The sequence below is a fragment of the Lepisosteus platostomus genome, chromosome 10 (genome assembly GCF_059453375.1).
Source record: "Lepisosteus platostomus isolate fLepPlt1 chromosome 10, fLepPlt1.hap1, whole genome shotgun sequence".
NCBI lineage: Eukaryota > Metazoa > Chordata > Actinopteri > Semionotiformes > Lepisosteidae > Lepisosteus > Lepisosteus platostomus.
In genome coordinates, this window is record NC_142620.1 from 54,863,613 (window position 1) to 54,878,756 (window position 15,144).

Genomic DNA, 15,144 nt, shown 5'->3' on the forward strand with positions numbered 1-15,144 from the left:
CATCATTCCAGGTGTTCTGAGTGCTGGTGCCGTACCAGTTAGTGTGTTTGGGTACCATTTTGGACCCTGGCCTGGGGATCCTTCTGTGTGGAGTTTGCAGGTTTCTGTGTCTGTGTGCTTTTTCTCCAGGTCCCTTGGTTCCAGTGGTATTGTTAACATGTCCCTCGATGGAGGTGTGTGCCCTGTGACCGGTATTCCATTCTGGGAGTAATCCGGACTTGTGTCCTCAGGTTTTTGGGTGGGATTCCCTTGCTTGATGAGTGGTTTTCTGGTAATGAAGGAATGACTGGATTTTTGTGTGAAAAATAAAGTTCCACAAACATTTGCCAAATAATAAACAGTCACTCCTTTCTTGCTTCATGATTCAAAGTACTTGTACTAAAGCTACTGCTTGAGGCAGCCAGCTTCACTAATACTATGCACGAAAATAGAAGTTTACAATAACGTGCTATATGACCACCCAGACCTACAAAGCACGCTTCAATAAGTATCAAGAGCCATTAAAAGGACAAACTCTTGCATGTTTACTTCTCTTTGTACATGTAGTCAGCTGATGTGTTTTCCATGCTACCCAAAGTTACTACTTTACAACCCACAGCTACTCAGTTACGTTTTGCCAAGCACTTAAAACATAATACAATGTTACACAACCAAAATTACACAAGAGTGTAGTAAATAATGTTTATTAAAAGTATGCTTTTGTTTTAAGATAATATATACACACACATTTCTTTTGGTTTCTGTAAATATGTAAATTTGCAAAGATTGACCAGTAAAGCTGCTGTACTTCACTACAGTGCGACATGTGTCATTATATTCATTATATTTGTCATTATATTCACTTTTGAACATGCGCTCGCGCGCTTGGGTGAACAGCAGATTCGCTCGCGCCACCTGCTGGCAGCAAACTAAAACAGCGTTCGGTTCAGACAAATGTTAATGGTACTGAACACAAAAAACACTGGATTTTAGTTGTGCGCGTCACAATAACAACATTATGCAAGGGATATTCATAGGCGCAATTAAAGTATTAAAGTGTAATGGAGGACGAGCCTTTGATTCGTATTTATTTTAAATAATTACTTTCGGAATCGGATTAAATCCTCACATGTTCTGCAAAGTGAATTGAAGATTAAATGAGGCTACAACAATAATCCAGTAACCAAAGCAGCGATATATCAAACGTTGGTGAAAGATTTCAAAACGGCAATACCAGCCTGCATTTAATTGTTTTTATTTCCCCCACAATGAAGTGAAATCATTCGTTAAATAAAGATACACAAAGGACAAGATATTGAACGTAAGGTGGATGCAAATCTTATGTTCATCTTCTGTAAGTGATCCGTCGTCTTTGAGACAGGAGTTTGTGACTAGTATCGAGTTGTTCTTCGCTGCCCTTGCCAATATGGCCGCACAACTAGCCTATTGCCGCTAGGAAGGGAAATCTAGATGCTCTTTGCGGTACATCTATGGTCACCACCAGTTCCGGTGTGCGTTTCCGGGTGTGTCCACTTAGCTGCGAATACGCATGCGCAAACGGTCGCGCGCTGTTTGAATTGGGTGGCTCGGATTGTTTGGCTATAGTTTCCAATACAATTAGACGGAAAACGGGGCTCCGTTGTAAAACGAAATTCTTTGCGAGACCCACGCCGTTATATTTGTTTCACTGAACGCCTTTCTTGAGTGCCCATGGACGTGTCGTTTTGTTTTTCTCTTTTTTGCGGGGAAACGCTGGACAAAACATTGGTCGGCGTTTCGCGAGTTGTGATCCGTGGCCTTCGGGCATGATCCTCGCAGTGAATTAGAACCAGGAGGCGCGGAGAACCGGGAGAGCCGAAGGAAACCCCGTCTCCCTGTGCTTTTTGTCGTCATCTCGTCCGGCTGTCGGAAGATCCCGCAGACGTGGGAGCACCCGAGCCTGCGCCGCTTCTTCGGTCTGGATATCGGGCGGCCCGTCCTCGACAGCGGGAGATGTAAACCTCTCCCCTCCGCAGTTCGGCTTGCTGTGCGCGGACCTGCCCGGGCCCGGCGATGGCGAATTCAAGTTTCGCTTCTACGGGCGACTCGTCGTCTTCGGGTCGCAGCGACAGGAGCCTGAGGCCGGCGGCCGGCGCCCGTAGGCGGGAGGCGGAGGACCCGCTACAGCTGGCTCTGCTCTACTTCTGCCAGGGTGAGAGGGCGGCTCCCGACAGTCCTTCTAGGGGACACGGGTATTCAGGCGCATCTTCATGCGTCAGGTTTTTTTATATTGCAATAATTCTTAAAGCGGTCTTTTGTCAAAAGCCTTCAAAAAGCCGATCCCCGTTAGGAGAGGTTTTGCCTTTGAATTAATCCAGAGGTGGCTAAACCTGTCCTTACACCACAGTCCAACAGGACTTATGAGACGCCCTTAAATACCTTTGTAAAGACCTTAAACACGCGGGTGTTGATCAGGTTTAGGTGAATTAAGTAGTGGCCAGCTGCGGTCACTGAGACTACTGGGTTCTCGTGTTGTGTTTTCATGCCGGGTGATCTCTGAATTTGAATTGAACACGTTCCTGTTGCAGGTCTTGATTGTCACACCTGTAATGAGATGAACTGATGTCGGAGTCAACAGATGAAGGACGAATGTACTAAACATGATTGGAATCTTAAAATAAAATAATCCCGTTGTTAAATCAGTCCATATCTAGGAAAGTGTCCTGAACGGTTGAGTGGAGAGATGCCCCAGTTACCCTGGGGGAAGAGAGTGTCAAAGGCGGACAAGTCGAAGTTGGAGAAAGTACCATGTCCCAGGCGCTGCTGGAATCTGACATTAGACTGGCAGAGAGGGGAAGAAAATAACAGACATAACAGAACCGAGCCCCTGTAGACACACTGGTCCCTCAGGACCAGGAATAGTGGTTCCAGTTCTATGGGGACCTGGTTAGCTTACTACTTCGGAATCACTGGATTCCGATGTCATTTATAGATGTCTAGTTAGGATATTTCAAATTGCTAAGAATGGAAGCCGTACCCACGGATTGGAGAAGGATCGAAAGGCAGCGTTGATTTAGAAAGGGAAAGTTTTAGCTTAACAGAATTCTTCAAAGGAGCGCAAAGGACAGTGGGCAGCGCCAGAGCAAGCGGGGTGGTTTAGATTTCCAGAAGGCTTCTGGTGATGAAATAGTCACCAAGAAGGTTGATTCTCAAATGTTTTGCGTGGATACGGATGAAGAACTGTTTAACAAGCAGGAAACAGTATGCAGGTGCAAGCAGTCCTGTTCTGCAGGGACTCTTGTACTTTCTGATCTACATCAAACCTTAGCCCAGACTCTTGGCTTGCTCTGACAATACCGACTGTACTGCTGTTCCCCAGCTTTTTTTGAGAACAGCATTCAGTTACAGGTGTGCTCCCTGATTTTTTTTTTGCTGTGTAATTGGCACAGATAATGATGGGTGGCGCTCGGTGGAGGGGCAGTTAGTGCTGTCCCCCCGCAGTTCCAGGGTCCCGGGTTCGACTGTGCCCCACAGCACCTCTCTCTTCACTTGGATTTCCAGCAGGTGCTTCGGTTTCCTCCCGCCTCCCATGGACATGCTGCCTTGTTTGGCTTGGCAGCTCTCAGTTGTCCTTTTCCTCTCCGTGGGCCTGCGATGACCTGGTGTCCCGTCTCGAGGGGAGGGGTGCTGTGGGGTCCATCCTGCACCCTGAGCCTCCAGATCAGGGGGGCTGGAGCGCGCTCTGACCCCTGGCCTGCTCTGGGGCTTAACGGATAGCAGGAGGAATAAGGGGAGAAGGGCATTCTCCCTTTCCGCTTCTCTCGTTCGTCTGAATAAACATGCTTATTAAAGGAGTTTTTCGTTTCAGTTGAAGCTGGCACCCCCTGGAAGGGGAATGACGTGCTGGAAAAGCACTTTGAAGCAGTCGAGCGCGTGGCCTTCAGTCGTGGGCTTTCCCCAGAGGGCATCGAAATACTGCTGGACTTTGCCCTCGGCCTCCGAATGGGTATGACTGAGTTTCTTGTGTGCGCACCAGTGAAAGCAACTTCCCTTTTCTTTTGGCTATGACATTAATTTTAATGAAACATGTCGCTGTACTGGAGATCATTTCAAGCACAAGAACATTTAATGTAACAACAGCTCATAAGGAAACCCCCCCAGTTCTTTACCTTTATCCTTCTGGCCTGCTGCCTGTGTGTTTTTTTGTATTTGTTCCCTTCTCCTCTATTCAGTGAAGATACTATGAATGCTCAGTTATATAGTGATGTGTGCCGTGCATTTTTGTTATTCTAGGCAGCAAATGTGGCATCCGTGTGCTGAAGTGTTTAATTCCAGCCTCAGTCATTCCAGAGAGCGCAGTGGTTAAAGGAGTGTCCTGGTTCTGCGTGGGCAAGATGCCGCCGAACATGCAGGTAGACGGCGTTTGGCAGGCGCTGCGTGTGAAATATTGATTGATTGATTTCTTCAAGTCCTTATAAAATGTTGCAGGATGTCTTGTCTATGTGATTCACCCATAAACCTGTTTCCCGTGTAATTAAGTTGTAATGTACAGGTATATCTGTAGAAGCTGAGGCCAAACAAAAGAAGGGGTCGAGGGTTCAGATCCCAGTTCTCTGCACAGGGGCTTGATTGATGAGGGCTTTCCAGGGGAGCGTCGTACACGAGTGTATTCTGAGTTGTATTACGTGGCTTAATAAAGGAATAGATTAAAGGGCAACATGAGATGAGTTTGACTGTTTCATCTCATTGTTCCTCTTTACCTTAACCTCCAGCCATTGTCTTCCTGTCTTTTTCATTACTGCCTTGTTGCTCTTTCACACACCTGAGCAAGGCTGGGTGTACTTTTGTTATAATTGTCAGAGTGGGATTGACCTCTAGTAATTACTTTTTACTCCCTCCCAAATACAGATGTAGCTTCCCAACTCTTACCCTGGAATTTACTTGGTTCTGCAAGATATTCTGATGATGTTCACTTTAAATTAATGTTCTGTTCGTCCTGTTCTTGCTGTAGATCATGTTCATTCGCTGGTTTATCACCATGTTTGACCTTATTGAGTCGAAGGAGCGGCTGCATAGTCTCTATGGGTTTTTTTTCTGCTTCCTTTCGGATGAAAACCTGGTGAGTAAATGTCACATCTGCGATAGTGGCTGTGAGAGATGTACTGTATTCAGTGTTTGTCATCTCCTTAACCGTAAGGCAGGGCTCCCTGAGATAGTTCTCCACTTTCTGAGTGTCTTTGGGCTTTATTTAGTCTTTAAATAAGCTGGAAAACTGCCTACTTTTTTCATTTTCAACTCCTAGCAAGTTGGCACATTTTAAGTTACTTAAATATAGCGGTGACATTGCCTGAGATTTTTCTCTAAACTGATAAGTAACCTTTTCATCATCTTGTTTGCACATGGATTAAGAAGGTTTAGCGGAGTGGTTCGTAAACAAAAATGCTGTTGTGTTGCCTATAGTGAGGGTGTCCTTTGCTGCATGTGCTTGAGATTTGATGCTTTTAGGCGACACTGAGAACTGCTGACGTGTCCGGACATGTTTGTAGGCATGAGGGTGATGCAAATGGTTAGTTCCATATAGACTTCAAGTAACAGAGCTTGGGTAAAAATGAAAAAAAGAGATGGGAATCTTGAGGACAGGGTTAGGAGTACTGTGCTTGGGAACAACATAGTTCTCAGTAATTTCCTGGCAATTCTCAACTTTTTCTGGTGTTAATTTTTTCAGTGCCAATTTGTGATGATTATTAATGACCAGCTGGCTCTCTTCTGTTCCCATGGTTTAATTTGATTACTCTCTTCCCAGTGTCCTTACATCTGCCATTTGCTCTACCTGCTGACCAGAAGGGAGAGCGGTAAGAACTCGGCATGCTTTCCTTGTCCTTTGACTCTCTCTGCTCCTCCTGTACAATAGAGTACAGTTTAGCTAAATATGTGAGCGTTTCTGATCATGTTTTGATAAAACGTGAATCTTTTGTTTTCCAGTTAAACCCTACAGACTCAGAAAACTGATGAACCTTCAGTCTAAAATGGTAAGTATTTAAGCAAATGATTTTCTATGTTTTAATGCACCTGCTTTGTAATTATGACACAAAAAGCTGGTTTCACATATTCTGATTGGCATTAATCATGGATTCTGTCATGTTTATTTATCTAAAATGGTCTGGATTTAGGGCTAAACGAATGTGTGAAACCAGTCTTAAGTTGCTTAAAGCATAGTTTGTGGACCATGTTCAAGATGTTTTCTTGCAGTTCTGCAAGATAAGGAACAAGGTAGATTTGAGAACCATCATGTTCTAAATATATCTAGTGTGATATGTTCAGATGGTTTCTGTCTCCCATGATGAACACAGCTGCGGTCTTCTTGTGGATGTTAGACTTGTGTTGTCAGATGCTGATGTCTTCCTGGATAAGTGAGGAGAAATGAAAAAAGTAGCTCTTTGAGAGATTTCAGACTGTGAATTTTATTTTTCCTATTCACAATTTTTCAATTTTCTCTGTAGGGCGAGCAGCCATTCCTGATGGTTTTGCTTTCTTTGTACAAAGTTTTCTGTCCAGAAATGGTCTCTCTGACGATTCCAGCAAGAATTAAGGTATGTGCAGCACCTGCATTTATAAAAAAAATTACTTAATGAAATATTTGGATGAATGTTAATATATGGTACTTTTTTTTCCCCACTGTCCAGAATGGCTTTAAGAACTATGACTCCACATGGAAGAATGCACTGAGTGCAGTGCAGAAAAGGAACAAAGCAGAAATAGTCATGGAGCTGCAAGCAGCTGTCAGTGTGAGACCACAGTCAGCCTCTAGGAAAAGGGTATGGATGCGTTTCTCTCTGCTGCTCCAGTCAGCCTCAGTGATAGGGCTGCCCACGTGTGGTCCTTGAGGGCTGACATATTACTGGCTTTTTATCCAGTTTTAGGTATTAAATAATTAATTAAATTGACGAGACTTCGTTGCTCAAAACGATCATCATCATTTTCTTGAGTATCGCGAAATCTCTAAAAAAAAACAAACACAATAGTCTTGCAGTGGTTGGATTGACTCTGCCACATTCTTGCCAGCTGGCCCTATATTTCTTTTCGTTGTCTAGAACACCTTATTCATGGATGTAAATCAGATCGAACTCTTGCAGTCTGGGTCTGCGGTTGGATGTGCTGCCGCAGTTCAGTTGAAAGAATCTTGCAGGTTCTTCTAGGCTGTGAAGGCAGCAGCTTTCACGTTCAGCTGCTCTTTTATGGTGAAAGAGAAAGCGAACCCTGTCGATGGGTGTTAAATGAATGTTGGATGGCGTCTCCAATGCTTTGCAAACCTGCTCCTCCTCTGTGCAGAAGCGGAACTGCCACCTCTCCGTGCCCCCGCTCGGCAGCTGTGCGCCTCCGCCCGGCGCGAGAGAGGACGGCGTGCTGGGCAGCAGGGTATTCCCACTGGAGCAGCTCCGCACTTTCCCACAGCTGCTGCAGAACATCCACCTCCTGGAGGTACCGCTGCCCTGAGCCTCTGATTTTATTACCTTCTCCAGAGCTGCCAGAGCACGACGAACTCGGGCGCCTCTTATTATACCAACGCGGGTATATTCTTGGCCTATCTTTAGAGTCTGGGGGTTGTGATTATCATTATACGTTATACGTTATCCTTCATGGTCTATTTTTTTTTTGCATTCTCTATTTTTTCACAACCCCTGTATTGTAACGCTCTTCATTTCCAAATGTTTACTAATCCTTGTTTTAGAGCTGGTCCTGGAATAGTCCTCTTAGAGGATTCTTGACAGGAGCTTTCAAGACTGAGTTACTGTTATCGTGTCCCATTAAAATGACGCCTAATTACCACTTTACAGTTGGTTTCTGTCTAGGAGTTTGTATTGAGGGTGTTAATGGGTAGTGCGGATCAGTGTTTCAAGCAGCTTGTTAATTTACTGGCATAGCTTTCTTTACCACAAGGTGGGGCTCTGGCTATAGTAGAGGCTGATAACATGCATTAAGCACACAAGACAGTGTTGTGTAATCAATGTTGGGGAAACAAGGAATCCTTAAAAATACACCAAAGTACCATATTCTTTTTTAAAACATCATCAAAAGAAGTGAATTTAACAATGACCTAATGTAGTGTAGAGTTATATTCTGAATCTGTTGCATCTAAAGCAGTTAAAGTTGGTTGAAAATAACAAGTCTTTAACGAAAGTATAGCCATACCGCATATTGTTCATTCATTTCCTTTGATGTGTAATTAGATTTTCATTTTTTTTAGCTTCCAGCACAGATGGGCTCAGTACTGAACTCTCCATTGGTTCTCCATTATATTAACTGTATAACGGATGACTCTGTGTTTCTAAGGCTGGATTACTGGCTGGGCCATGCACTTCACGAAGGTGAGATTATTTCCCTTGACTATGGAATTACTGCTGCTGTCATTTGTAATTTTTTTTCTGTTTTATACTGACCTCTTTTTTTATTGTTTTGAAGAATTTCTGTTTTGTAAGGATACTTCCTATGAGAATAACTCGGAGGCTATTGAATTCTTCAGTTCGCTCATCACAGCACAGCAGTTTCTTCAGGTGAGATACAGGTCACGTCCCTTTAACGACAAAAGAAAATCATCCTTTGTTTACACATGGACACATGGATGCACGCCAGCCTTCATGTGACAAGTGTAAAATATGATGCAAGACAGCATTGGTTATTACACGTCTTTTACAATGAGTCATACACGTTTGGTTTCAGGAGGGTTTCTTGAGTACTGAGGTCTTCACCTTGAAATTCTTGCGTGTTTGGGATGGTTCCCTTTTCCGGTCCCAGATCCTCAGCTTGCTGAGCTACATCCCTGTGATTCCATGTTCAGGTCAGTCCTGTCTGTTATTGCTGTAAAGATGTAGATGATTATGCTGATTATATGGGTTTTGGTGTGGTTTTCTGGTAGAGTTTGTTTATGAATGTGTTCTACTCAGTCATTCAAATTATGCTTGATCCACAAATGACAAGAACTAGTGAAAAGACCAGCACTCAATTTTATTTCCTTTTAATTGTAAGCATGAACACGTTTCGACAGTCAGCATTCTTTAGCATGGAAATTAGTGTTGATTCAGTGATTTATATCCTGTTTATCCTATTTTGACTTTGATTTGCATGGATGATTTTGTTAGGAAGGTCAAGTGATTTGTAAGTTTATATGAGTAGAGAAATACCTTTGTTACAGTTGTACACTGAACTGCATTTGTGCTTACAATAAAAAGAAAAAATTTCTGCCCTCTTTTCCATCATCTTCTATAAATTATCACAGTTAATGTCTCTCGAGCCGGGAGATGCTTTAAATAAAACAAAATTCTAAGTTGTTAGAAAGGACCTGGAGCTCTCTAGCTCATTGCTTTATTAATTATGCATCCTTATTATTATCTTGTTTTACAGATGTGAAGCAGCTACTTTTTGAGCCTTTAATTCAGCTTTTCTTCAGCTGCTCTCTGTATTTTAAGGTATTTGTTTTTGTCATGTTTCATTTAATAGCTAAAGACTTCTGTGACTGTTGTAACCTAGGTTTTCTTCTGAAATAAGCACTTATTTAAAATGCCTACTGGCCTACTATTTTGAAAACCCATAAAAGAAATAGGATTGTTTTTCATGAATTTAATTGACAGCCATGGTTCTCATGTGGCCTAGTATTTTCGGCAGCTCTCTTAATGCATGTAGAATGCAGGCTGCTTTAAATTCATACACACTCCTCAACAAAATGTTTCCAGCTACATTTTAATTGATTAAATGAAACCATTAAGTACTTCAACCACTAGGCTGACAGTGCCTAAGCCACTGTGAAGGGATTTTCCCCTTTTTAATTGACTTTTTCTTTCTCGCACAGTGCAGCGTTATTGAGTGCTTGAACAGCATGCTGGTGAAGTGGCTGACCTGGCATGCAGTCTTCGCATCAGAGGATCAGTTCGACATGAGTATCTCTGGTCACTCCCCAACGTAAGGCCCTGTTTTACCGCCCTTTACTGCTTCTCTCTCCCTTGCGAGAAAACAATCCTCATTTTTAAGCATCTAAACAATCAATGGTCTTGGCGCCCAGTTCTGTCCTGTCTAGTTGGTGCTTTGTTGTATGGCTCGTGAGAAACAAGGCAGAATGTAGAGTGAGAACAAAAGTAAATGTGCCCGGTTTAACCTTGAACTTCCAATACCCCTCTCACGGAAACCTGCTTCAGCTCATTACAGATGCCATAGTTTGTAAATTCATCTTTTATCTGAAAATAAGATACACCTAAATATTGCTTAACTGCTGAACAGGCAAAAAATGTTGTTCAGTGCTGTTCGAACAATGCTGTGTGTTACAGGAATATGAGCCTTTCTGGAATAATGAGCTCGGTGGTGGAACTGGTTGAGTTTGTCGGTCGCATCTCCACCATAGCACTGCACATGGAAGGATACAACACCCTGCTTCTGCATTTCGTACTCAACTTCTATGAGACGGTAAATGCATTCACTGTGCCAAAGAATTGTGGTTTTCTAAGTGGCATTTTGATTTCAACTTTCTTATGCCTGCTGATTTTGTTTTTTTACTCATCCTTTTTGGATTTTGCCTGCTTTTAACTCATTTTACCACCATAACCCTAATACTATGTCTCTGACCTGCCATATCTGGACTTTCGGGTACTACTTGCTCTCCAAGAATGCAGATCTCGTGGCTTGCGAGCACATTGTATACTGATTTTAAATAAATGCCATGGAGATGTAAAGTTTTCTACCGTTGCTACATTATTTTTTCAGGTATTGGCTTTTTTTACCCTTCTGTGGTATTAGAAAGTTTTCACTGCTTGAGTCTCTGCCGAGACAAATGTCCTTTGCTGTGTCTGTTCACTGTTTCTCCCTGACTCTTGTGGGCACAGGTGTGTGACATGTATGTGAAGTATGACTTCCCTCTGGCAATCATGCCTCCTGCTGGCGTCTTCTATCCTGCCCTTCTCAGCAAGGACCCTGTAAGTGTCAACCAGCTCTGCCACATCATGTTCAGGTGAGACTATGCTGTGGGGTTACTGGGGAATTGTGTTGAGACTCAGTCTTTGCTTTGGCTCAGTTTAGTCATTTTATTTTAAGGTCAATGATTTTTTGTTACATTCTTAAGGTCTATGGCGAAAGATGGTTAACATTTGAATAGAAACACGTTTTAATAATAAGCACTTGTGCAACTTTTGGGGTTATTTTAGAGAAGATGAAGAGGTATCATTTGTTCACAATTGTTTGTTTTACAGATACAGAGTAAATCTGCTTTCTGCAAAGGATCCGGAAAAGCAGGGAAAGGTATTCTTCAAATCTGATTGTATTGTTAAATGATCTTTTATTTTACTGTCTTTGTTTTCCTCAACGGCTTTAGAATTTTGTTTCTCGTAGTCAATGATACACATGTGCCTATAAACACCTTTCATAAACAGTCTTGAAATAAGAGAATCTTTGTTGGTTTTCCCAGAAGACCTTTCTCGTCAACAGCAAGACGTACAGAAAGTACAACCAGTATGTAGTGGCGATGGTGTGGTGCCTGTGGAGCTCCAAGGCCTTCATGGCAGGGATGGAGATTGAGATAAACCCGGACTTGCTGGCTCAGGCCGGCGTGGCCGAGTACAGGTCCACCTTCAACATCGTCCACCATCCGGCGCTGACCGGCTATGCCATCGACTTCTTTCACAAGGTGACGATGCGCTCGTGTTCATGCGGGGGGGGTGCGATCGCTCTGGCTTTCAGTCTGCAGCTGTGAAGGTACTCTTACCATGTGCATTGGGTTAAAAATAAGAAGGCTTGAGTTAGGGTGCGAGTTGTTTTAATGAAAGGGGTTTTGCGGTTTTCTGCTTGTGTAAAGACTAACCCCTTTTCCTGGCACGCCTCTGGGCCCTGTTCCTGGCATTCGTGTGTTGGCTGTGGTGGCACAGGTGTGGATGCCTGCTGCTGCTCTGCACTCCTCAGTATGCAGGGGTGCAGTAGCTTCAACGTGCCAAGTGAAATTCCAGACGCAAGGGTCTTCTAAACATGAGACATTGCAGTTCCATCAAAATAAGGATGGATGTGTAGTATTAATCCTTTGACTTAATTGCTTTTTGTAATTTATGGGCATTAAATGGTGCTCCAAGTTTTCCAAATGCCAGTCTTATAAATCTCTTTTAGTCCAAGCATAGTATTTTGTATTTAGCTTCTTATAAATAAATAAAAAATCTTTTTTTAATTTCAGTGTTGGCCGGAAAGTAAGCAGCTGAACCTTAGTGCCATTAAGGTATGTAGGACTTTCGCGATAACATTTTTTTAAATTAAAAGGTATTGATTATTAAATGTTCTCAGCAAGTACGTGATCGCTTTAAACTTGACTTTTCGTGGCCCTCCTTATCAACATACAGAATAGCAACTTGTTTCAAAGGAGGGTCCTATTTAAGATAAGGAAAATGTTTGCAGTCGTGAGGATTGTTAATATTCACATTATGTATTAAACATGACAGGACCTTCAAATCATGCAACACATTAGTGGTGCTTTGGCATTATTAGCAAATCAAGTGTTATGTATCATGTTTCGATATGAGTCTCCATTTGACCATTTGTGCATCTAATCATCTATGCATTGTGGAATCGGAGGTGCACACTCCAGATGCTTTCCTGTCTGTTGATAACCTCTGCCTGACTGTATTGCTCTTGGATCTACAGGGAAGACACTGGGATTGGTACTTGGAGTATCTCTTCACCCAGGGCTTCGATGGGCTCAGAGAGTTTATAGAGAGTAGCATCAGGCGTTTGTCTGGGCCTGCAGGCCTGAACTCCAGCCGGGCTAAGTGATCCGGGGATTCTGCTGCTCTGCCTGGGCTGTGGAGGACTGGGAGCCTTTATCACTCAAACGCCCTGCTGATTGGAGTTCCTAAACTTTCGTCTTTGGAGGCTTTCAGGTGGTTCTGTTGCATTCTTCTGGTCTCCGTTGGAATTAATTTTGTACATTTTCTCGAGGACCAAGGAAGCGAGCCACATGTGGGATTACAATACATGCCAGCTTGTAAAATATTGAACAGCGTGGCTGCAGAGATGGCAGACTCTGACTCACTGTGTCTTCAAAATCTGGAATTGGGTATTCTTCTGACACTGCAGTGGCTGTGAATCCACAGCAGCCTTTACCAGCTCATGGATGTGACAGCTACCAAATGAAGAGCTCACTTTCAAACTCTGGCGCTTAAAGTAATTGTGCAATACCTTTTGCAAATATACCCAGCTAACAGTAGCTTCACTAATGAGCTAGCTGAATTAAATACTTTTAAAATGTAGGGTTCATTTCGACATTGAACTTGGGCTTTGGTTTCTTTAAAGGTATTTTGTTTGCTAACTGGGGCTATTTCTGTGAAATGTTAGCCAAAGAAATCGATAGTCATGTCTGCTCTTACTCCTGGCTTAGTGTGTGTAGACTTCTCCATTTTAAAATGACGTGCGTCATTGTAGAGATTATTTTTTATTTCTCTGGACTCTTTGTATTTTTTTTAGTAATAAAAAATCAAGGCCAAGTTCTGAATCTGTTGGTGACGAAGATAATGTATGCCAATAAGTTTTCATTATATATGCCCTGAAGCCGGTAAATTGTAAAGTCCTGGGCTTTAGCCTGCATTGTATATTTGCCTCTAATTATTCTAAGGAGTAAATTATGCACAACATTTGTTGTGCAAGGTGAGAGAGAAATTCAGTTGAATGTGCAGCTCTGGTGGTGTTTTAGGCAAGCTTGCATGCACCTGTTAGCTGTCTAACACGTTTCCAGTTGGTCTTGGTGTTTTGGTTATTGAATAATTAGCTTGCCTGCAGTGCTGGCAATCTGGGGTTAAACCACCATGCCAGACGCCTTCCTCTTCAGTGTTACTTTTCTATTCTATAGACCTGTTAAACAATTGTGCTTGTTATTAGTGTCCTTACTATTGTTCAAAGGGCAACATATTCATTGCCCTTAAGTCTACTGAGCATTGTTTATTTATAATTACCACTCCAGTTCCTTATTAGTGTTAATATCCTATGCCATCGGCTTTACTCTGATGCTTACTTTTAACACTGCCTCTAACAAGAATTGTCTACTTGTCCCAAACTCCCAATATAATACACACATCATAAACAGAGTTCACAACCACAAACTTCTGAACTGTAAATAGCTGCTTTGGACAACTCCAGTGTCACATTTGCTTAAAACATTTTTTCCCCATTTATAACAGGTTTTCTGCATAAATGTTAAACCTTTGACCAAAATTAAATTTTGGGCGTTTTGTAAATAAGGGTTAGAAAAATTAGCAGATCTTGAGTTGTTTACTTCTGTCACAAGGGAGTAAATGCTGTGTGTGTTCTCTGGTTTAGGTCTCGTCACAAGTCTGTCTTATAGCTAGTAATACAGTGCTTACAATTAGGAAGTCAACACTTGTTTTTATGGTTTATTTGTTCTCCCAGGGAGCATCAACCTTCTCTGTAGTTTTTTCTTGTGCTTTGTATATAGCTAAATACCCTTGTTCTTAAAGCTAATTGTAAAATCTAAGTGTAAAACTGTTTTCTGTCTGTAAAGTCTGTTTTATTTGTTCATCCTTGGCACCTTTTTAATTAAAAAAACTTTATTTTTGCCCCTTGAGCAGTATGCTATTTAAGTTTTATCTTGTTTTTGAGTTGAACCCTATTAAAAAAAGATGTTTAAACAAATTGCCACACCTATACAATATAGGCAAAAGCTGAAGTGAGCTACATTAGTTTAAATTGTTAAAATAAGAACCTTAAAAGCTGTCTGACTGCTTTATCTGATTTCAGGACAGATATTTTTCTAATTGCATGGTGTATATTCCATCATCCTTTGTTTTGTGAAGAATTTTATTTTAATTTTGTAATGAAGACATCGCAAATTTTGCCTGTTAAAGTGCAATTTGTAGTTCTAAACCGGAGACCTGGATTTTCATCTCTCAGAATTCAGTTAAGGAATGTTCCTGAACAACCACCTGTTTTTAATGGAGTGTTTCTGTGGCTGATGGGTAGCACCTTAACTTCAGTTACTAGTGTATGCAATATCATTAAAGTTCCTAAATCAGGAAATAGAACTTGTAGCCTGTTTGAATTACACATTTGGAAAGTTCTTTCAATTTGCTGCCCAATGTCTTTTGTTGTCCAGAGCTAGTGTAGTTTTCAAATCAATTTAATTGCTTAGCTACACCATTGTGCAGGTGTAGAGTT

The 15,144-nt window shown here is 42.1% G+C and overlaps 1 protein-coding gene across 1 annotated transcript; it reads left to right on the plus strand.

Annotated features, from left to right (window-relative positions):
- The first annotated feature begins 1,428 nt into the window (after positions 1-1,428).
- cenpi (centromere protein I) lies at positions 1,429-14,554 on the plus strand. The gene is made up of 20 exons (XM_088597439.1): positions 1,429-2,170; positions 3,827-3,964; positions 4,252-4,370; positions 4,970-5,077; positions 5,762-5,810; positions 5,941-5,987; positions 6,459-6,548; positions 6,642-6,773; positions 7,288-7,437; positions 8,204-8,324; positions 8,419-8,510; positions 8,677-8,794; positions 9,358-9,422; positions 9,803-9,912; positions 10,275-10,410; positions 10,827-10,951; positions 11,190-11,238; positions 11,405-11,623; positions 12,158-12,199; positions 12,622-14,554. The coding sequence occupies exons 1-20, from the start codon at positions 2,032-2,034 to the stop codon at positions 12,748-12,750; spliced, it is 2,178 nt and encodes a 725-aa protein (XP_088453565.1). The 5' UTR covers positions 1,429-2,031; the 3' UTR covers positions 12,751-14,554.
- The last annotated feature ends 590 nt before the right edge of the window (positions 14,555-15,144 follow it).

Bases quoted from the DNA above. Each gene is read 5' to 3' on its own strand.
- cenpi (XM_088597439.1), top strand. From the start codon at position 2,032: ATGGCGAATTCAAGTTTCGCTTCTACGGGCGACTCGTCGTCTTCGGGT. The intron at 5,988-6,458 runs GTAAGTATTTAA...TTTTCTCTGTAG, and splicing joins TGAACCTTCAGTCTAAAATG to GGCGAGCAGCCATTCCTGAT. The intron at 6,549-6,641 runs GTATGTGCAGCA...CCCACTGTCCAG, and splicing joins CGATTCCAGCAAGAATTAAG to AATGGCTTTAAGAACTATGA.